At 44.8% G+C, this 23,937-nt stretch overlaps 1 protein-coding gene across 5 annotated transcripts in view; it reads right to left on the reverse strand.

The window, feature by feature from the left end:
- The window catches only part of OSBP2 (oxysterol binding protein 2), a 2,072,116-nt gene that overhangs the window by 1,559,795 nt on the left and 488,384 nt on the right, over nucleotides 1–23,937 (reverse strand). The window contains exon 1 of one of the 5 annotated variants that reach the window (XM_069619137.1): nucleotides 11,795–11,971. The exons of the other annotated variants lie outside the window; for them this stretch is intronic. Within the exon in view, the coding sequence (XP_069475238.1) occupies nucleotides 11,795–11,851 (57 nt within the window). The 5' untranslated portion in view covers nucleotides 11,852–11,971. Of the gene's footprint in view, nucleotides 1–11,794; nucleotides 11,972–23,937 lie in introns of those variants that run through there. 5 annotated transcript variants of the gene reach the window in all.

Consider the following 23,937-nt stretch of genomic DNA (forward strand, 5'->3'; position numbering starts at 1 on the left):
CTTTTCCCGTTTTGGTCTACCTCAAAGGATTGAGTCAGACAGAGGTAGCCACTTCACCAGTGAAGTAATGACAAAGATGTGGGAGATACTGGGGGTCAAGAGAAAGCTGCATATTGCTTATAGACCAACTTCTTCTGGGGCAGTAGAGAGATATAACCGGACAATTGTGAGCATATTAAAGAAGTTTGTGGCAGATTCTGGGCCAAGTTGGGATATCCGATTACCTCTGGTCCTAATGGCCATCAGATCTACCCCTTCATCTGCAACGAAAATGTCACCATTTGAGTTGATGACTGGGCGCAAGATGGTGCTTCCGCAGCATTTGCTCTACAGGACCCAAGAGCAGACACTGATAAATGCCTCCACTACTCATGAGTATGTAGAGAATTTAAGGAAACACCTCCAACATGCTTTTGCTTATGCTCAGCGGAATCTAGAAAGATCGACTGATAGCATGAAGACCCATTATGACCTGAAAACTTCCAGGAAGGAATATCAGGTGGGAGACCGGGTCTATCTATACAACTTCCAAAGGAACCAGGCCAAGCAGCGCAAATTTTTGCCTACATGGAAGGGACCCTTTGAGATCGTCGATAAGATCTCCCCTGTGGCCTACAAGATCCGCATCCCCAAAGGTGGTTCGGCAGAGGGGGAAGACAAGTGGGTCCACATAAACCAGTTGAAATGTTGCCATCCCAGGCACACTCTGCAACAACTGGAGGAATCCTCTGGAATCCTAGCGGGTACTGTATCAGACTAATTCAGTTCCAATCATAAAACCTACCACATCTAGTCTCTAAAATATTGTGATTTACATGAAACTGTCTCTAGTGATGCTGTTTTTTTTTTTCAAAATAAGAATGTAATATTTCGTTACGATGAAATGCATATGCTGCCCCACTATCTCAACAGTGGTGGAAAAAAAAATCGTCTATGAGTAGATATTGCCGCTCTTCCTTTATCATCCTAGGAGAGATGAAACCATGAAGGATGACCAAGAAGGACGATCCGGAGACCGGGAGCAAAGACACAACGGGCCCGGGGTACCGCCCAATCTTCCCATCAGGACCGGCGAGGAGAACTGATCGATCTGACCGGATGGAGAAGAAGATGCTGAACTGTGCCATCTACAGAAGAGGAAGAAGATTATGCGGACAGACCGGTGCGTGGGTCAAAACCCTTGGGCACGCGACTCCCCATCGACCCAAACTCAAAGTGCAGTCACGTGGGGGGGCTTGTAGGGTGTCCTGACCCACGTTTAAGCTACCCTGCTACAACATTTGGTGCTGTGGGCTTAGGAAATTCAAGATGGCGGAAAACCCACATGTGCGCCGAAATCCAGGAAAGCTGCGCAGTTGTGCGCACACCAAAATGGTTGCCTCACTTGCCACCCACCAGTGCGAGAATGAAAGGCTGGGTTGCCATGAGGGAAATGGGTTGCCAAAGGAAAAACAGTAGCGCCGGTTAGCTTCAAAGCGCTTTAAAACCACCATTGGACTACCCGCACAGTAGTCTGAAACCATTGGGAGTGGCAATGCTGATTGCCAAAAGCAAACCCATAACTGTTGGGAATTCATTTTCTTAAATCCCAAAAATGGGTGCAGTACCAGTACTCACCACTATCCAAAAGCCGGCAGTTTAAAACCACCCTGTGTTTCTCTGAAGGCAGGCTCAAACTGTCTATTTTAAACATTGCAACACATCTAAAAACTCACTGGACACCAGCAGACATTTGGTAGAATGGAGTGTTGTGTGCCTACAAAATCTGGGAAATGAAGAGCCCAAAACAATGCTTATAACAAAACTGCTATGGAGTCAGCAGTTTAAGTTGCACTGGATTTAAAGACACTAAAATCGAAAATGTTTAGATTAAATGAGTGAGCTATGTTTGGTGTCACATGCCTTTGTAACTGTTTAAATGTCATAGTTTTAAACTTAGAATCAGCCTTCTAGCTGCATATGTAAAAATGTTTAGTTTTATTTGAATGCAGAAACTGGGGAACAAAAAGTGACATTTTATCTGAAACCCGGCTTAAGGAACTGAATTCTGCCTGGCAACTACCCCCAGCAGCAGTGAAACTTGAGTCACCACTGTGTTCCCAGGCCAACCTTCCTTTTGCTGCCCCCACTAAGGATATGCCATCTATCTGATAATTGAATTATCTGTGCTCTGCAAGAGAGTGAACAAAGCCCTCTTCACTCAGGCAAAGGTTTTTATTACCGCAGTCGTAAATTGTAGCTTCCTCTTGGCAGGAGCTGGGAGGGGCACTGCCTGTGAGAAGCAAGCTGGCTTGGCAGAAACTGGAAAGACTGGTTTCTGTACCATGTGACCTGAAAAGACACACCCCTGCAGCAAGGATATGGTTTTATAAAAAGGGGGATAATTCATAGTGCGGACATGTGAAAATTTTATAAATGATACCATAATTCTTGTGATTTTTCTGCCCACAGTTTAAGACGTGGTAGGAACCGGTGGTATGTTCAGGGGGGTTTTAGCGGAAAAGTGGATATTACTCTAAATGTGTGCATGTTAAAAATCTGAAACTTCATCAGTTAATGTCCCTACTCCCTGCACACATGTATGTAAAGTTGGGTCCATGTCAGAAATTGTAAAATCAGTTAAAAAGTGAAATATGTGCCAGTTCTGAATGCAAGCTCCCAGGAAGAGCAGAGTTTGAACAGGGGATACCTCCTGTAATGCATGATGGGTGCATATGATTTTAAAACAATATGTACCTCTGCAAATATGTATTTGTTTCAAATCTAGATTTGTGTGTAAGTTGACAGGAGGAGTGGACTTTCTGCAGGCTGTAAAATGACATCACGCTGACTCACAGTTCATTCCCCAATCAAATGATAAATGGAAGTTTGACCAATTAGAAGCTGAGAGAGAGGTAGGGTCAGTGATGCTAGAACACACCCACATTCTAAACACATAAAAGCAGACAGACAGGACAGATAGGGACTTTCCAAATCCATTTGCAGCGGGACGCTCTGCCGGAAAAATCCATACTTACCTCCATCAAACTCCAGAAAGCCAAACTAGAGACTTCAATCTATCCAGAGCAGAGACCAGACCAGAGAGAAAGCAGTGCTGTGCCTAGCAGAGACCAGACCAGAGAGAAAGCAGTGCTGTGCCTAGCAGAGACCAGACCAGAGAGAAAGCAGTGCTGTGCCTAGCCGAGACCAGACCAGGCGCTGTGAGCAGAATCCGGAAAGACCTGACCAGACTGAAGATCGTGACCAAGTCGCTTTCCTGTTCAAAATCTCTTGTGAGTACTTAGCAAAACTCAGAACACATCTCTTAGTTTAAATTCATCTAATTCAATCTATTTAACCTAAGTAGAACTGCCTCCTATCTGTCACCTGTCATTTCTAGTAAAATTTGTCATTTTGAAAAAGTGTGCGTTTAAAATTTACAAAACCAAAAACGACCTTTACTAAATTACTCATATCTCCGCAACCGTTTGGGCTAGAGACTTGCAATAACTTTCATTTTGAAGCTGTGATCCTAGGCTTTCCTAGGACCCCAAAACGGTAGAGATAGTCCTTGCGGTTCCTTTGTAATAGCGCTCGGCGCATCCGCGAATTTTGCCGCGATTTGCAATTTCTTCACATGTAAAAAAACTGCTGCTGCCTGATTTCATTTGCCAGAAATTCGTTTAACCTGCTAACTATCCCTGCATCATTGCTAGTGTGAGTCTGGACTAATATTAACTAGATACCACTCATCCTGAACCTCTAAAAGGGAATTAAGAGCGTTTCCAGCATATTTCTCATTCATTGCTAGCACCTATCAAAGCATTTGCCTGTGTTTTCAAACTTCTGTTTAAGCTTGCTGGATTGAACTGAATTACAGTTGATTGCATTTCTGAGAACTGTGTGTTTTCCTTCCATTTCCTTGCCTTGCATCAAGGGGGGGAGGGGAGTAGCCAGAGAAAAGTGATGACATTGTTTGGTTGAAATCATATTGCGTATTTTCTGTACCGCATTCATTGAATATTGCATCCACCTGAGCCTACATAAAGCATCCTCTACCACATTATACTTTTGTTCCTATTTACCAGTGTGCTACCTTATCCATTTCATGTCAACTCATTAGTGATTAAAGAAGTGTGCTAGTGCCAGATTCTCCGTTGTTAATATTTACCATATCAGATTAAGTGTGATATTCAATTATTAATTTATTAAAAAGTGTGATATATATTTTAATTTATCAAATAAACCTTTTAAACTTGCAAAACAGAATTACTTCTTGGCTCAGTGGGGTCAGGGGGATTCCAAGAGAGGGGTGTTATACAAGGGTAGTCATCCAGAACGCATGAACTGGACCTAAAGATATATCAATAAGGGTTTTCATTCAGTATTCTAGACTAGGCGTTAACTTGGCTGTAGTGCTGAATTGAATCCTCTCACAGAACATAGGACATATGGCACTTTTCCACTAAAATAAACAGCAGAGGCAACCCTTTGCAACTCACACCCACACATACAGAATGTTCATTTTTCAGCAAAATCGCAACTCCAGAAAATACAAACGGCTGGAATAATGACACATTAGTAAGGTAAATGTGTGTGTATTCACAAACATTTGCCATCTACCACTATTAATGACAATAGTTTTTGCTCCACTGCCATTCCTAAAGAGACACCTATGAGCCAAAAATGTAAAAAAGGCATTTTCTTGACAGAAGAGGGCACTGAAGGAAACTAAAGGCAGACTACAGGCCGCAGAGGACACAAATAGTCTTCGTGGAGCAAATAAAGCTAAGAATGAAGGGAAGACTCTAAGGTGATGAAATAATGTCTCAATGCACCTGCATGTCCAACTGCAAAGCTGACAAATCAATAATGATAATGATGTGTCATTTATATAGTGCCTTAATCCAAAGCGCTTTACAGAGCACATATTTACATACAATATCACCCAACTGAAATTGGTACTCATTTATCGACCTCGGAAGGATGAAAAGCTGAGTTGGCCTTCCCGGGATTCAAACCTGCGACCTGCAGATCACACTCAGATCGCAGCAGCGAGTGCTCAACCTGCTTATCTATCTTACCAGCTTATGTATATGCCCAATAATGTATCCACATAGCGTTCAGATTTAGCTGGAACCAAGAAAAATTAAACACATCCTTATATTATAAAAGGCCCGATGTACGTTTGTCCGAAGCTGACGTGCAGTAGAGGCTGCCCAAATGCACAAAATGATCTGCTAGAGGGGGCTGGTGCCTTAGGAAATGCAATGGTCCAATTTGCAGAGCTTCACCTGTTGTCGCCGCTAGAGGAAGCTGTAGGCTTAGGATATATCATGATCCTACTGTGTTTATGAATACCCGCACTTTGGCCGGTGTACACGGCCCTGTACCCTAGTTTTAATATAGTACGGCCTGTTGAAATATGGCTGATCAATGTTTGAATTTAAAGACTTTCAGTTAACGTTCATTAGCGAAGCCAAAAGAATCGTGGTCAAGCAAGTAACATCCACAAAAACAGAGTCTCATTAGTGTAAAGGTTATTAAATAAACTTTACAATGACATATATCTTCAGGATGTTGATTTTTTTAAGACCATTTCTGTATATTTACTGGTAATGTGGCGTTTTTAAAACTGCGTATACATTAAGCACTATATACTTTGTTTTACTAATTTGCTTTAAACCTTGAAGGGGGCTCTAGGACAGCACAGGCATCTCCCATGGAAAGAGCTGCTGCTTTGACAATGCTTGAAACTCCTGCAGGCTGGTGGTTCATGCCTCCATCATTCCAAAGTGCTAAGTGGTTATCACAAATGTGGGAAATGTGGAGGGTAATCAAAGGCCTCAATCTAACAGAACTGAAGGGCCATGTAGAAAAGGCCCACCTGTCATTATCAAACAAAACACAGCTTTTTTAATTCACAATTTGAAAGGACCCTTTCACATGAACAACAGGATTTTTAAACACCGACACAAAAACGACTTTGCATGTGTGTTTGTAGTTTAAATGTGAAAAATGTACCCCTGCTAACATAAAAATGCCAGGGTAAATACATGGTGCGTGTTGACAAAAAGTAATGTATATTATGTTTCGCATGCAAAGAATAGCTTTGTTTCCATGAAAATGTTTCTGTAGGCCCCAGGCAAACCCTTTGCTTTCTGCCAGACAAATGTCACAAAGGACTCCCCCCACGGAAAGCCTGGTTACATCCCCCTAGCTATTTTACAACTACAATAAAGTGTGGCTGCTAAGAGGTATTCAAAACAGACTTTCTCTAGACTTGGTGTCTTTGAAAGGGCTCGGTGTAGAGACAAATGGCCCTAGATGGTGCATCCCCGGAATGTAGAGAGGAAGTGTGAAGACGGGGGCTACATTTAAGAAGTGCTGAACTTTGAAAGAAATACAAGAAATTGACGCCTTTCAGATCAAAACAGTGGTCCCCTCCAGATAAGAGGACATGCCTTGGGACATGACAGGGCCAGCCTGAGTCTTTATCTACAGTGGGGGATCTCTGTGTAGCATCCCCTATTTATGAGCTGTAACCAACTTCAAACTACCAACTTCAAAGAGACCAATAAAAACACTGGCCCTTAGAGACAAATGGCACTGAAGACAGGATGCCTCCAATTTGCATATCCCAAAGATATGCTATTGATTTAAAAGGACTATCATCATTTAGGCCTTTTTCTCCGCAACCATAAGTCGCTGAGAATTCGGATATATGTTATTTATTAGATTATTTCCAGGCGATTTTGGTGATATAAAATTAACCCACCTGCTACTTAGGGAACTGTAATGGTCAGTTAAACTAGGTTCCTGGATGATCTGAAAATGTCCTGAATTTAAGAGTTGGCGAACTGGTGTGGGTGAAGTTATGAATGTGGAGAGTAAATTACATACTCATAACTGTTATGTTTTTTGTGAAAATGGTGGAAAATTGCCAGCCGTGCTAAACCTGGCTGTCGTTTTATTTAATTCCCCATGATTAGCTGAAAAGGAAAATATATACATATATTATGACAGTTGCTAGTAAAATTATGACATTTTTTGCCACATAACTAGTTTTTGCCAAAAATCTGACATGAGAAAAAATGGGGATTGCAAATGAAGCTGCCATATGTCTGCTCCGGACTCTGAAACCAATCCGTAGAGATGGGCTGGAGTTGGGAAGAGAGAGAATGGTAACTGTCTAATCCTACTTGCAAGAACTCTTGCAGTGTATTCCCCCAAAATTCTAAACTTGATGGTGTCATCGCTGCTATATAAAGGTGGAATGCACTATGAGGAAGTGACAGAGCTGCTAAAATTACCATCAAGAGAGCTGCTGAAACTTACCATGTGACAGCTGCAAGGAGACTCCAGAGGAGATTGCAATTGCAGAGAGTGCATCTGGGTGGAGAGGTATATTTCGGGGAAGGCCTAACAACTGACTGGGTCCTATGGTAGATTGCCGGGCGGCAATCCTTGAGAGTGGAGTGACCAGAGCCCTGCCCTAACTTTCCACAGGGTCCTGAAATGCAGCTGGCTTCCTGAATTTAAACAGAGGTTTTCTATCTAAATAGAAGTGAACCCTTTATAACCAAAAAGTGGGGCAATGTGCCAGCCTTAAATCCTTTCCGTTTATAGTGGGCAAAGGGAGGGGGGGCTGTGTAGATCCTTAGCCTATTTAACTAAAAACATTAATTTAATTCATTTTGTTAAATTCTAAAATTAATAAAGCACACTTCCCAGTGTAATCCTTTTTATCCTGGTGTCCCCGACTTTAAGGAAGAGGGGTGTCTTTGTTCTTAAATCAGTCTAATCTTTTTGTCCAACTTTCGCCAACACAGGCCTTTCAGTGGAGGGGGGGTCGGAAATAAAAATATCTTCATTCATCCTAATTCCTCTGTCATACTTCCCAGACCCAGACTAAAGAAGGCAGGGTCTGAAAATCAAACCGCTAAACCACCTGGGGCCTCATTATAAGATGTGCGGAATGAGTTTAACGGCACCAGAAATGGTGCCGGCGCCGTTAAACCCACTCAGCACTATTCCGAGGTTCCCTCGCGGGACCCGATGTGGACGTCTGGTTTATCTGTTAGAATTACAATTGACCTTTTCACAATTGACCGAATTGTGAAGGTCAATTGTAACATATATGTGGGGGGAAACTCCCCACAACCCCCCACCCATCGCCAAACCCCCCAAAGCCCCGATATATATATATATATATATACATATATATTACCAAACTGATATATATATTAAATTCGGTCAATTGTTAATTCGAACAATTGTAAACGAACAATTTGGGTAATAGCAACCAGGGAGCTAACAACGGTGCCATTATGAGTGGGCCCATTGTTAGCTCCCTCCCCATTCCCATTGAGCCCTATGGGGGCTCAAATGGGAATGGGGAAGGACCGGGCCCGGGTTCCCTGAAGGAGGAATTACCGGGCCCTCCATACTCGGAATGGCCCGGTAATTCCCCATTCAGGGAACCCGGACACGATTTTGGAGGCAGCGCCATGGCTACCTCCAAAGTCGTAATGAGGCCCCTGGTGTTTATTTTAAAGGAAAGTATGGGTGAAATAATAATTTTCCATATGCATTTGCCCAAATTTGTAAAACTAAACTGCTAGTTAAGCGCGCAGGCAAATCGGAATTGCACAGCACTGCATTTCTAATTATTTGTGTTAACTGACCAGCACTAATTATTTCTTGAATTGAAATTGAGATAAAGTACTGTGCTTTGTGTGTTTCCCCAATTAATTTGTTTGATTTATGTGTGTAACAAGAAGTTGATTGTGAGCCACAAAGAAGGTGGCAGATGTAGTTTGCGAGATATTTCTTAACATCTAATTCAAATAAACAAATACATTTCCTGTACACCGACCTGGTTCTTGCCTCATTGGTAGCTCAAGGGAAGGATCCAAGGGGTATAAGATGAATTGGAGATAGGGCTGAATAAAAGAATCCATTAAACAGTTTGTTGCGTGACACCTTGAGTGGGGAGGGAAGGAACTCCCAGTTTTGAGGGTGGCCTCTCAATAAACTGTTACTTAAATAAGATACCCATTGAGGCAACCCTACCGAATGTACCCTCAACGTGATGATAACCTGCAGGAGGAAGAACCTGAAGGAGTATGAAAAGAAGCTAACAAATGAATTGATGACGTCATAAAGAAGTGTGCATGACGTCCCACGAGATACTGGCTAAAGATGATGGATAAATCCTGAAGAAACGAATAAAGTATAGAATTGAGTGAGTTTTCCAATATAAAGAAGGAAGATTACACGTGCACGAAGTGCTGCAGAAAAACAACCGTTCAATAAATGTACAGCTGCTGAAACACACGGTAGATTAAGTCATCATAGAAGCTGGCTATGTGTAGTGAATAGAATGCAGGTGAAGCCACCATAGTATAAAAACTGGACATTGATATCATGAATTTAGTGAGCCAGAACCCATGAAGCTGGAATGGAAAACTGTGTTGCAGCAAGAATAATAGGCTCATGAAGCTGCGTGGCGAGGCTGCCTGGCCTGAAGTCAAGATTCAAGAAGCAAGGTCAGCTATCTATTCGGAAGAAGAACGAGTATGCACAGGATGAACCTCCTCACATTAAGGTGCAAGATAGAACACAAAAGGAATTCATTTAGAGCATTTAAAACTGCAAAATGGACCAAATCGTGGTCTCTTGTCATGTGACCCAAGGATGGAAATAGAGATTGAACTTGAAGTCCCAGACACGACAGCGAATGCCCTCACTCCTGTGCATTCTCAAAGACAAGGATACTCTGCAAAGCCAAGTATAAAGACAATTTGATGGCAGAAGGCATGGGCGATGATAGATGCTAGGCTAACTGGGTGGGGAGGTAGTGTCATGCCCCATCTGCTTGCACCTGGGTCTGAGTTTACATGCTGCTAAATTAACCGTATGTTCCAGAAATGGCACAAGGGTGCAAACCAATTGTATTAGCCTACATAAGGAAGTACCTTATAGTTTGAAGACTAATGAGAAACTGTGTATCTAATATTTCGTAAAAGACATGTTTTTAGAGGTAGGCATAAATTGTTCACCTGATAACAAATAACCAATAAGAATCCCAGCTCCTATATAAAAGTATACTTAGATGTCTCCCTTAACCAATCCCAACCCTTGATAGGTTTTTTCACTATTGCCATGTAGTATGACGTCTCTCTGATGTATTTTTCATATAAAAAAACATATTTTGGTTAGAGATCATCGAGAGACTGAGTGTACGTCCGTTTATGTTCATTGTAACCTCCCTGTTTTAGATCATTGTTAATAAAACAGTACTTTGTCATTTTCCTGAGTTGGTTCTGTTATTTGGACTCAGAATTACTCTGGTGTGATCCCATCCATTCCATATGTATGATCCTAAGGGCCATATTCTCACTATTCTGTTTGACGTGACCATTTGTAGGTTTTAAGGCAGTTAAAGAGGCTTGTACGCTGCTTATTTTTAGGGCTACAACATGGTTTTGCCTTTTAGTGCTGTTCCGGTTTAAGAACAGTTATTTAACTTTTGTATATAAGTTATGATTTTATTCTAATAAAGAATTGATGTAATGAGATATGCTGATGAATTTTTAAAATGTTATGGAGTATTTTATATTTGTACCCATGTGTGAAACTTTTTTCTTTTTTTCTTTTGTTTATATGCGTAGACGTCATTGTGAACGGTTGACAAAACTAAAGCACAATAAAAGACAAAAGGAAGAGAAAAACAATCATTGTTCTCTATATTTGTAGAGATGCTGAGCAAAAAGCTACATCAGGTGCAGAAGATCATGCCGGGGTGGGGCACAACAGATGCTGAGCTGCGAAGCACAGCACAAGAAAGATAGAAAGATTGTAAAAGGAACTCCACACATGGAGTGGGGCATAGTAGGAATAACACTGCGTATACTTGCTTGCAACATTTCAAAGGAACCATTTGTTTGTTTGTGCATTTATATAGCGCTATGAACCCTCAGGTATCTGAGCGGTGCTTATTTCCCACAGTGTGTGGTGCTCATTTATCAGCATTGGAAGGATGAAAGGCTGAGTTTAGCCCTGCCGGGATTCGAACCTGCGTCAGCCGGCTCTTCACCGATATCAAAGCAAACTGCATCAGCCGGCTCTTCACGGATATCAAAGCGAGCGCTCTACTCGCTGTGCTATCTGACCGGCTAAAGCGAAATTTACAAACCACCAACTTCCAGGGACACAATCAAGGAGCAACCAACCACACATCCTTCCGACCTATACCACACACAACACTACTACCCTCCCAAACAAACTCTGCAACTTGGTCAGTCAAGCGCCCTCAACACATGGTCATCAAAAAGCCCAGGAGAACCCACAACTCCAAAAGGACTGCTGACCCTCAGATGTGAAACGTGAAGGGCATGTGGAACACAGTCTTTGTCTGACAAAAACTTCGCTCCCTGAATGCAGCCTGACCCACAGATCAATGGCAGAATCCCAAAATACACAAGTAACACAAGTACCGCAGCCAGAGCCGTGGACAGGCACGCCAAGACAAACCACCTCACCTTCAGAGAAAAAACACGTTTTCTGACTTTTCCGTGCACCAATTTGTCACAGAAATAGTGGCTCTGTAACCGTCTGCTCCATTAATAATTCATACATTCATTGTCCTCGGCTTGGTCTGTGATTATTTCTGTCATGCGTGAGTGTGCTCCTCATCCGGCATGCAGCGATGGGTTCAGAAATGGCGCAAGATTTTCAGTAGAATGCAATATATTTAAGTCAACATGCAAACAGCGGAGAAGCCTATACGGCAGCTGCAGCCGCCCCCTACCTGGTCCACAGCCAGCTCACAGCTGCGAAGCGGGATTAGCGACCTCTCCCGAGCCATCCATCGCAATCCTCTCACACCACAGCGGCTGCCCTCGGCGCTGACGAGGAGCGACGAGAAGGCACTGGGATCCGCACTGCCAGTGCTCCCATTCTCTCTGCCGCGTTTACCCAATTTCCTTCCAGCCTAATGAAAGCGCGCATGTGGTAGGCAGTGTGATCACAGCCCTCTCGCTTTGCACAACACTCATTTCCCTATTAACCCTTAAAGGCCAAGCCACATCCCTTATCATTTCGTCTCCTTGAGTCAGTCACTTTATCGACTTGCTTTTTCTACTGTCTAACGTTCTTACACAGCCTCAGTTTCTAAGCCCTTCCAGAAATGAGCCAGCACTGCACAAACAATGGACTGTAGTAGCAACGCATGTTTAAGCAACAGTGGCACCGGAGCAGGCCCTTCAAAGTGGATAAACGACATCTTCCAGGATATCCCGGCTCTCTTTATAGGTTGCCAATGCTCAAGTCTTGGCAGCATCAGTAGTTAATGTGTTTTAGCGGTGGCCCAGCAGCAGGTCTGATGCACCTGAAGAGGATCTTCCAGCAAGTGACATGGCTTGGAATGGACCCAAGAACGTGATGCTAATAGGCTGAGTAGTGTGGGTTCACTTTGCTTCTCTTACCAGATCCCTACCTAAGTAATAAATCACAGACAACTTATGTGTATGGAAAAGTTGTAGGCCGTAGGCATTTTATTTTCTTACAGAAAATACAACACAACAAAATAATTACACTGCCATATGCTTTTGGGCACATTGGGCCTCATTCCGACCCTGGCGTTAACCAAGACGCCGTTATTTTTCCGACTCCGCCATGGTGAATGGCAGAATTACCACCCCATTCCAATGTTGGCAGGGTCGGTAATTCCCCATGGGCCTTTCCCCATTCCCATTTTTGCCCCATAGGGCACAATGGGAATGGGGAAGGCGCTAATTACGGCACCGTAAATTATGGTGCCGTAATTAGCTCCTAGGTCCCTTTGCGGGTTGGTTTTTTAACGCAGGCGTTAAGTACCAACCCGCAAAGGGAACTCGGAATAGGGCGGTAAGGGTTTAACGGCACCGGTCTCGTTACCGGTGACCGTTAACCCTTACCGCCCTACTCGGAATGACCCCCATTGTGTCCAGTCCCGAAGTTGCCCAAGGCTCCTCCTGAGTCCTTGTTATCCCTGGGCCTTCGTTCCTGGGCACATGCCGCCTACGACATGTCATGGACCGTGTACCGAAAGAGTACTCGGCGTTCCTTCTTCTGCCTGCTCCTTCTTTTCTTGGACCGTGTACCGAAAGAGTACTTGGCGTTCTTACTTCTGCTTGCTCCTTCTTTCTTGGAGAGAGTACTTGGCGTACCTGCTCCTGCCTGCACCCTTCTTCTTCCGTTATTATTGTAGGGTGGGTTGGGTGGCAAACGTTTTTCCTTCCCCTTCACCAGGCACTAAGAGCCTACCCGAGAGGGTGAGCTCTTACCTGGTTTGTGCCGCCTCTCCTTTTCCAGGCTTACTTATACCCTTTTGTTCCTTCCTGGGGGCGGCCGGGTTAACCCCCTGGCCCCTTGCTGTTACATTTCGCACCTTCCCAGGTGCTGTTTCCTGCCCTTCCTGGGCTTTTGTTTCTTGTGGCGCCGTTCGGACGCCCCTCCCTACGCTTTCGCGCCGTTTTCCCCCACCCCGCGCCTAAACTCTCAGACCCTCTATCGTCCCGCATTTCATGCGGCCCGGGGCCTGGGTCATAGGCTGAGTAGTGTGGGTTCACTTTGCTTCTCTTACCAGATCCCTACCTAAGTAATAAATCACAGACAACTTATGTGTATGAAAAAGTTGTAGGCCGTTGGCATTTTATTTTCTTACAGAAAATACAACACAACAAAATAATTACACTGCCATATGCTTTTGGGCATATTGTGTCCAGTCCCAAAGTTGCCCAAGGCTCCTCCTGAGTCCTTGTTATCCCTGGGCCTTCGTTCCTGGGCACATGCCGCCACACCTGAGCGGGTGTTCCTTACGCCCGCTCAGGTCCTCCCCCAAAAGCACCTTACCTACAACCCCGTTCTTGGAGTGCCCTAAAATTGTTGTTGGAAAACCCCCATCCCTTTCCTTGATAGGTGCACCCCATCCTGGTGAAACATGTCCGGATTGTTCCGGTGTAAGCCATGTTTTATGAAATGCAGCCCTGTGCTCTTGCAGTACTTTTCTACTGATTTATTTAGTTTCTTTCTGGCTATTTCAATTGTGTGCCTCCTCTGTGCCCCATATAAGACCCTTCTTGGTATTATTTCTGACATAAAGATCTCGGTTTTACGCCACTGCGGGCTATGCTATGCCGCGGCTCGCAAATGTTCCTCTGTAATTTCCCCCCTATTTGTGCTCGCCAGGTCGTTCCCTCCGAGGTGTATAACCAGATCCTCGGGGGGGTGGTGGGGGGGGGGTCCCTGAAAACTATCCAGACCGACAGCCAGTCGTGAATGTCCTCCCGGTGCATCCCCGGGAGGCCTCACCAGGATGTAATCGCTGCCGTCCCTATGCATTAATAGCTGCCCGTCGACCTCTGGTCAGGGGTTTAGGAATTCTTGTGTGATGCATCTGGGACAGTGGTCCTTCTCTCTCCTGTAATTTTGGTCTGTTGCTCTCCCCCGTTTGGTCTGCTTTAGCTTTCTCTAGCATTATAGCCATCCCCTTGTCACCCATACTAACATCCCTCCTTGCCAGGCCGTCTCTTACCACCGTATTACTGGCCCCCGGCTCCCCTACCCTGAAAGCCCCGTAATATGCCAGCGCAAGGTGCTGCCCTGGACCGCGCGGCTTCGCCTGTGCTGCTACTTGCCTCTAGTAATACTTTAAACAGAATTATCAGCTTCCCAAAGCTCACCCGGCTACTGTTACCTGGCTTCTTCCCCTCTAATTTGGACCCTCCTCTCATAGCATATTTTATTCTAGTGCTGTCGGTTGGGTTCCGTATGCCCGACACTTTTGTGGTGCGCTGCCGCCCATCTTTTCTTTTTCCCTTTGCAAATTCCCCTTCAAGAATTTCACACATTTCTTCAATTGCAATTTTACTTCTTTTACCTTGTTTCCACCAACCAGCTTTTCCTTTTCTCCTTTGGTAAATGCTCCTTTGAGACATTCCCACCTTTATCAACAAAAATGTTTCCACCTCTTTTACAACACATCTTTTTACCACTTTTCTTTTTCCCTTTGGCAAATGCCCCTCTGAGAAATTCACACCTTGTTTTCAAATAGCAATTTTTTCCACCTCTTAACGCTTGTTTCCGCCAACACCTCTTTTACCACTTTACTTTTTTCCTTTTGGCAGATGCCCCTTTGAGAAATTCACACTTTTTCTCCACTTGCAATTTTTTCCACCTCTTTTACACCTGTTTCCACCAACCCATCTTTTACATGCTCTTCGTACTTCTTACCCGTCTTTTACGTTAGGGCGTTCCTGGTCAGCTTGTCGATGAGCCTTTCTTTTCTCCGTTCTTCTCCCACTTCTTTTGAGTCGACCTTGTGGCCAACCATGCTTTCCTTTCTATTGCCTCCACCGGGACCCATGCCTTCCGTGGCGTGGGCGTTCTTTCCTTGCCGGCGTCTGGTCTTGGCTCCCTGAATTTTTCCCACGGAAAGCGTGAGATTGCATCAGCCACCACATTTGTTTCCCCAGCGATATGCCTCACCTTTATGCATCTATTCATTCTTATGTTTTCCAGCGTGATTGCCCTCCTTAATTCCAACACTATTGTGCCTGCCGCACTTCCTTTATTCAACACGTGCACCACCGCCATGTTATCTGACCATACTGTTAACTCCCTGTTCCCTAGCTCTTCCTCCCATGCGCATAACGCAACCCATATCGGGGAGGGCTCCACCGCGTTATGTTTTTTTTCCCTTCCGCCACCTCCCATGTTTTTTGGCCACTCGCCTGCCCACCATTGTTTCCCCAGTATTGCGCCAAACCCAAGGCCACCTGCTGCATGGTGAACGATACCCTTTTACTTCCTCGTTCACTGGTGATTGCCATATCACCGACCCATTGAAGATTTCAGCCGTTCTTCCCACACTTCCAGATCTTTCTTGATTCCTCCACTTAACCTGACTCTGTGGTGCCCCCATTGTACCACCTCTCGTTTTCAGCTCAATACTTCTCTGGAACGCCCTCCCTTGTGGTATGCTTCTCCCTGCGGCGTTCCGCTTTCCTGCCAGCGCTTGCAATTCTCTCGCTGTTTCTAGCAGATCCGTCCTTTTGTCACCGGGATCCGACACCTTCCTTTGTTTGAGTCAATTTCTCTCCCTAGGAATTGGTTAATCTGCGTTGGGCCCCCCGTTTTCTCCTCCGCCAGAGGAAAACCCCACTTGCTTGTTATTTCTACAATAGAATATGCGCCTGAGATGGCGCACCCCATCGGGAGGCAGTTGTCGACAAAGTATTCCCCCTGCCAATGCCTATATAACCTTCTTTGAGATCTGATGTTGACTGGCAACAGGCGGAATGCAATCCATGCCCCTTTTCCGGCTTTCCTGACCAGTTCTACTGCCTCCTCGAAGTCTGAATATGCTACCGTTGCATCGCTCTAGGCCGTTTCTTGTCTGCGTATTTCTGGAGCCACCTTTCCATCTCTCGATTTTTTCCCCGCGTGGCCCCCTTCCCGCCCCAGTTCTTATTTTCGCGTCTCATCGCTTCTGCCGCTTGGAGCTGTGGCCCTTGTACACTTGGAGCTGCTGTGTTCACCCTTACATCTCTCGCACTTGTGGCTGAACTTGCACTTCCATCCCCAGCTATATGGTACCCCCTTTTCAAAACTCCTACATTGTCCTGGTTCTGCTCGCGTTGTCTCCATGCTCCCACTGCCCCCCCCATGTGTTGTCGGGGGCAGGCTGCTCTGCCACCCTCTCTCTGACCCATAATTTCTGCTCCGCAAACTCTGGTCTCCATTTCCGTCATAACTGGATTCATACTTACTGCTATTGTATCTATAATCCGCTTTGTAATCCTTCTGCCAATACTGCCTTCCCTGCTGCCCCCCTGTGCTCCGCTCCTTGGAATCCCATTTCTCCTTTAGCACATTAAATATGTAGAGATTAAAGTTTTCTTCATCCCAACCCATATCCGGAAAGCAGTCCATCTCCTTTCTGAACTTGTGATCGTACTCCAGCCATGCGTCACCTCCAAATGCTGCGTGTACCTTCAGCACCCTCTGTTGATACGCAACTAATGCTACCCCGTCTTCCGGGAATTTTTGTAATATAATTGTAGACATTATGGTGAAGGCCGACAACCAGTTGTCAAAATTCCTTACTACTGGCCCCTTTTTAAGTAAACTTTTCTCGTCCTCCTTCATGTCCTCTAGGGCCACATTCATCCCCCTCTTTTGACAATCTAACAATGTAAAGATATCAATCAATTCCTTCCTCCATATTTTTTCCTTTACTTTGTCATTTATGTACCAAGCCGTCACTTTCATTGGCCTGCCCTGTGCATCTTTACCCATGGTTGGCCTGCCATATTTCGTCATGAGTGGCCCCCCCATTTTCTGCCGCTGCCACCGTCGGTGTTGCCCCCGGTGGTGTGTCCCCTGCCACTACGTTTGGCCCTGCCGGTGCACCTTGTGGTGCCGGGATTATTGGTGCCCCTTGCGGCACCGGGACTACTGGTGCCCCTTGTGGTGCCGTGACCGGGGTTTCCCTGGGTTCTACTGGTGCCCCTTGTGGTGCCAGGACCAGGGTTTCCCTGGGTTCTGCCCCTGCCCCCCCTGCACCTCTCTGTTTTTTCCTGCTCACCACTCCCCTCCATTTTACCCAAGCCCTTAGATTATCCCTTTCTTCGTCATCACTGCTTGCTTCAGTTGAGGAACTCCCCTGCTGCTCCTCCCTGGATCCCTTCCCCCATTTGCTCTGCTTGTCATTGGTTCTGGGCGACTTACCCGAAACCGTGACGCAATTTTTTAACATTTTTACGATTTTATTCCCCACATTATTAATAACAGTACCTTTTTTTTTATCTTTTTTCTTTTTCTTGGTCGGTGCCTCTGTCTGTTCCTCTGATCTCTTCGACTCCGCTCTTCCCCTTTTCTGTCCTTGCGGTACCTCATCTTTTCCTTCGCTGCTGCTGGGCTCTATGAACAGCAGAGGTGACGTTGTCCTCCCCTTTCTTCTTTCTGCATTCTCTCCAGCACCCATTGTGCCCCGTATTCCTTCTCTGCCTTTCTCGCCCATTCTGGGAATTCTTGGGCCCTTTTTGCTCTTCCTTCCGCCATCCTTCTCGTCTGAATTCTGTCAGCCACGCTTCCCGTTTGATTACGGCGAAAGTCCTTTGTTCATTCGCAGTTGGTACTTCTGGGTCGCTCCTGCTCCGGCACCATTGGGCGACTCGTAGCCACTGCGTTTAGGCCAAATTCCGAGAGGTAGGAAAATGCGTGAGCCCGCAAGAGCAAACGTTTTTCCTTCCCCTTCTCCAGGCACTAAGAGCCTACCCGAGAGAGGTGAGCTCTTACCTGGTTTGTGCCGCCTCTCCTTTTCCAGGCTTAGTTATACCCCCCGGCCTTTTGTTCCTTCCTGGGGGCGGCCGGGTTACCCCCCTGACCGCTTGCTGTTATATTTCGCACCTTCCCAGGTGCTGTTTCCTGCCCTTCCTGGGCTTTTGTTTCTTGTGGCGCCGTTCGGACGCCCCTCCCTACGCTTTTGCGCCGTTTTCCCCCACCCCGCGTCTAAACTCCCAGACCCTCTATCGTCTCGCATTTCATGCAGCCCGGGGCCTGGGTCAATCTTCCACCAGGGGTGGAAGTCAAAAAAACAAAAAACTAGTGGTACACTGACTACATCAAAGAAGGAGGGAGTGGGATGACAGGACAGATGTCTCGGGAGAATAGCTCAGGGGCAACGCACTCGCCTTGAAAGCAAGACAACCTGGAGCAACACAGGTTCGATCCCCGGGTCTGCGCATAGAAACCTCTGTGTATTAAGCGTGTTATAAATAACCAATTAGAATGGCGGTCAGGGGTGGGAGCGAGAGAGTGGGCGGGGCAGGTCAGGGCGTGACCGTTGGAACCAGATTCGTCCCTGACAGAAATATCAAAACAATACATTCCTAAATAGAAATCTTTGATACAACTGTCCATGCAAATTAAACAAGATACTATTTGATACACATCGCTTTAGAACATGTTTGTTAGTGTCATCTGTGAATCATCATTCACACTAAAACACACAATTAAATGAAAATTTTAAATAGTTCTGCTGCCAACGGGCATCCCTGTTTGAAACCTTTGTGGGTTGTTACAGGTAAGCTCAGCTCGCCTTGTTGATTTAACCTGATCTGTATCGTGGTGTTGGAGGGAAGTGCTTTTAGTGGTTCCAGGATTGTTAAAGGACATCCCCACTTTTTTAGCTTATACCAAAATTTCTCCCGATTTATCGTGTCAAAGGCTTGCCTCAAATCTTTAAATGCAAAGAAGATTTTCCTCCTTGCACGCAGAACCTCGAGTTTTAGGATGTTCAGTAGAAGTAGGTTTACATCGACTCCAACCCCCTCGGTGAAGCCTGTGAAACACACAATTACCAATACAGTTTAAACGTATTGTGATTGGCGATACAATTTGAACTGTTTAGGGCTCTATACACGGTCAGTAGATCCAATGTAATTTTCCTACATGAATAGTACAGGAAGTTAATCCATCTATGACAGGTGGCAATTAAATGTCATTTTTAATTACTGTATCTTTTCTACTAATAAATACTTTTATTTGTAAGTAACAGTAATTGAACAAAACAGAAATTCATAACTTTGAGCAAGCCCATACCCGTACCTTAAAATCAGTACACTTTGTAGTTGCCAGTAATTCTCTGGCTGCAGCCACTTCAATTGAATCCTAACATTGGCAAGGACCACAGATTTCGATTTTGTGCAGTCATAGTCAAAGTCCTTTGTCAGGCACCACCATAATGTTACTAACTGACCATAAAATGCAACAGAAGGAACATGGTGTGATTATTTAGACATTTGAGTGTCTGGCATATGCCTATCTACTACCCATAAACAAGCCAAAACTATTGTTGTTGTCAATGTTAGGAACATATGCAAATAAAGTGATTGAAGGCACACTTGTTTAAGACATTTATATGAAAACAGTAGCACTTTGGAAGCTGAAATTAAGAAATCTCAGCAGACTACTTAGAAATAACACTGACAGGCCAAATTCTGATGTTACCGCTTGACAAAGCAAGCACAAAGACATCACAGGAGTATGTGTTTTGGACAGAGTCGGTAGTGAGTGGAAATGGCGGTAGGGAACAAAATGGCCATTGACAGTCAGTGGGTTGGTAAATACCTAAACAACACCCTCAAATTGTGTCCCTCCTCACATGTCTTCTCCTTCCTAGCTTTACTTGAATGCAATACGTTCAGTTTATAAGCACCACTTAATAGCCAAAACTAAAAATGGACTGAAGTAAAACTAGGGTACAAGGCAAAGCTCTATGGTTAGGTGTCCCTCTGATATTTGCCCCTCTGTTCCTTGGCTGTTTATTGTGATTTGGGTTATTCCCAAATACAAACATAAAAAACAAATGTAAAAATACAATTAAAATAGAAATAAAAAAAATTCACAATCACAACAACCACAACCACATATCCATATTCTTCCTCTTGGACCGACCTTCCCAGGTTCCACTAGGCTCTTTTCCCCCCACCATCTCTCTCCACCTGCATAGTCCCTCAGGGCTCTATCCTCTCACCTTGGCTGTTCAACAGCTACCTGGCCTTCTATCCCATTTGATCTCTGCCTCCTCTCCTAACTTTCAGTGTTTCAAGCTTCCCTCCTCCGCCCCCTCATCCCTCTTCCGCTCTCATTCGTGAATGCGTGTCGGCTATTCAGGCATGGTGCTCTGCTAATGATCTCTGCCTCAATGGCAGTAATACAGAGATCCTTCTCATCGGGACCCCTCCTCCCTCTTTCCCTCCCACACACTGGCTACCCTCCATTGGTCCCCTCACCCTCCTTTGAGGCAAAAAACCTTGGTGTCATCTTCGACTCCTCACTCTCTCGCCTTCTCTCCCCACATCGCGGACCTTGCCAAAAAGGCCCGCTTTCAGCTGCTCCTCCTCTTAGGCATTCTCCCTTTTCTCACCTTCCCCCAGAAACTCAATGTTTCCAGAGCTCTGGTCCTCTCCAAGCTGGACTACTGCAACATACTCTTCCTCAATCTGCCTCACTCCTCCCTTTGCCCCCTTCAACTAATCAATAACAGGACTGCAACACTTATCCTTGCATCTCTCCAGCTCTAAAATCTCTCCAATGGCTCCCGGTTGCTGCAAGGATCATATTCAAGACCCTCTGCACCATCCACAAGGCTTTCTGGGAACTGGGACCACTCTGCAATCAAACTCAATCTCCCTAAATACCTCACTGCTAGAGCCCATCGGTCGTGTAGCTCTAACTCCCTGCAGATCAGACGCTTTTCCAAGCAGTGAGTGGGGGGTAGATCTCTCTCCTCCGCAGGTGCCTCCCTCTTGAGCCAGATCTCCGTAAGTTCCGGAAGCTTCTGAAGACCTTCATATTATCTTCTTCCGTCCCTCACCCCCTGCCCAGCTAATGTCCCTGCCTGCTTCCTGACTGGCTGGTTCCTTCAGAGTCTTCATGGCATGAGGCCCCTCATTCCAGTCTACTGCTGCACTTGGTCTCCCCGCAACCTCTCCCCTCAACCTGCACTTCCCTTTCTGGGCCCCTCCCCCTGCACCTGCCTGGCTGGGCTTGCACCCTTTCAGCCCTTCAAGCCCCTTCCTGCACGTAGCTCATGGAGCTTCCTTCACCTGCATGTCTGCTCTCCCCTAGCTCTGTCCAGCTGGCCTCCCCTGGCACTCGCTTTTCTCACAGGCCCTTCAGCCCTGACAGGCACTCCCCCCACCGCTCTCCAGTGCACTTCTCTTAATGCACTTGCACGTTACACATGTCTGTCACAAGGCCTAGTAGGATAATTTGTGTTTTGCCCTCCCTTTTTTCCCCACCTTCTTATTTTGTTGCTCCTCGTAACAAATTGTGTATAGGCACATTATAAATACTAATAAATAAATACAATTTCTGCAATAATTAATTTTATAAAAGATAAAACTGCTATTGACAAGGAAATCTGATGAGCGTTAGTAAGTGTCTTACAGTTTTAACATAAATATTACAAAAACAAAACAATCCTTCTGCTCTTGGGATATTTCTAGCATTAATGACTTTGTTAAAAATAAGTTCATTTTGAATCTAATGAACTAATTTCTAAAAACCTGGGATGGATATAGAATCAAATAACTGATTTCACTTGAGCCCGGGACTGAGAAAACAATTGATAATTAATGAGCTATTAATTTAAGTCCAGATTTCGAAAAGAGGAGGAGACCGCGACCTGGCCTTGCGCAAATGTGAACAAAAGTGGAGTTTTGATCTAGACACTGTGAAAAATGGCTTAAATTCATCAGCTGAGTGGGGTATTTTCTTTTGAGTGAAAAAAAGTTGTCCCCTGCTGATCAGGCCAAGTCAAAAAGGCTTTTTCCCAAAAAAAAGCGTTGTGCATTATAACAAGTACAGGGGTGGCACCCTGCGAATATCCAGAATGAGTGTATGGCATTACTGCACATATGGATAAAGACCATTTTGCCTGCATGGCGATAGCCCAAAATGGGTTCTCAATAACATATTCAGGTCGGCATACATGGCTCCTCTAAATATCGGAATGCGGTTTGGAACATTTACTCTTGAAATCCAGTATTTAGATTACCACAACGGATTACAATCGAGAAAGCAAAAAATGTTCCTGAGTAAGAACAAAACAAAAAGAAGCTTTGTGACACACGCTCTAAGATGGCCGCCAGCATTACCGAGCAAAAATGAGTAGACGTCCAGTATCCACACGTAGTAGTCACATGATACGCGAACACGAACAAACACAATCCCCTCCCCCGCGGCATCAACCCCGATTGAGCCGGCTCCCCGTGCGAACACTGAGAGGTGCTGCACTATGAACAAGGAAGACTGACCTGCGGAACACCTCAAAAGGTAAATGATTCGCTCTCCCGCGACTCGCTGTTCTTTCCACTTTAAAGAAACAACCGCGGAATTCCCGAGTAAGCGAAAATCAAGATACTGTAGTTAACATGGAGTACATGGCTAAAACAACGTTGGGTCTGTCTCCACAGGTTAACCAAACAAAAGAAACAGACGATACCTTTCAAATACCATTCATAGCAGAAACGTGCAGCGGTCATAAGATTCAGCGCGTAATCGAAATCAGAGAACCTGGATATTAAACTACCAGGTCAGTAAAGAATGCAGTTAACTATGCACTCTGAAAGAAAAACACGTCAATAATGTTACACTAAAAACCAATATATGAAACTTGTTTTAGGTCTAAAGTTTGAAGTATCTCGACATAAAGACTAAAATTGGTTTACAGCCGAAATACTAAAGAAGGAATTTATTGCATGAAGATACACAGAAAATAAGGAGTGACTTCACTGTTTTTTACAACAAAAATCCGATCACAAAAGCATATAAAGGTCAGTGCCAATGGGAAATGTGGAAAATGGAGTATCCATGTCGCATGAACTTTTACCAGAAGAGTTTTTACACTGTATTCCAGACCAAACACTAACACCAATTCCATATTTCCATTCTTTTCAGCAGTGGAAAATAAAGTGAATACCTGGGGTTTTCTGAATTTATATCAACCTAAAAAACAGCATCCTGTCCTGAAGAGGGCCACAACTAGAGCAGCAGAACACCAGGGATGGTGTTGATGCAAATTGTTGCCGAAACATATGTAGACATCCTGACACAAAAATAGATGTGCCTTTTGTTGCAGCGTTAAAATTCTCATGCTGCGCATTTAATGCCTTGTTTCCCCGAACAGAATCAGAAACTTAAACAATTGTTTTTGGAAAGGTGTTTCATAAAAACTGTCACTTTACTAACCTTAGACACCACAAATAGAATATGTGTGTGTTTGTGCTGGACTTTTTCATTTTATGTGTTCTAATTTGTTTCTAAAGTCTGGAGGTGCCTTGTGGAAAGCACCGACCATTTATAGAAGTGTGTAATTCAATCTATTAAAATATTATGTTT

This window comes from Ambystoma mexicanum, chromosome 10 (genome assembly GCF_040938575.1).
Source record: "Ambystoma mexicanum isolate Mex_15411 chromosome 10, UKY_AmexF1_1, whole genome shotgun sequence".
Classification (NCBI taxonomy): Eukaryota; Metazoa; Chordata; class Amphibia; order Caudata; family Ambystomatidae; genus Ambystoma; species Ambystoma mexicanum.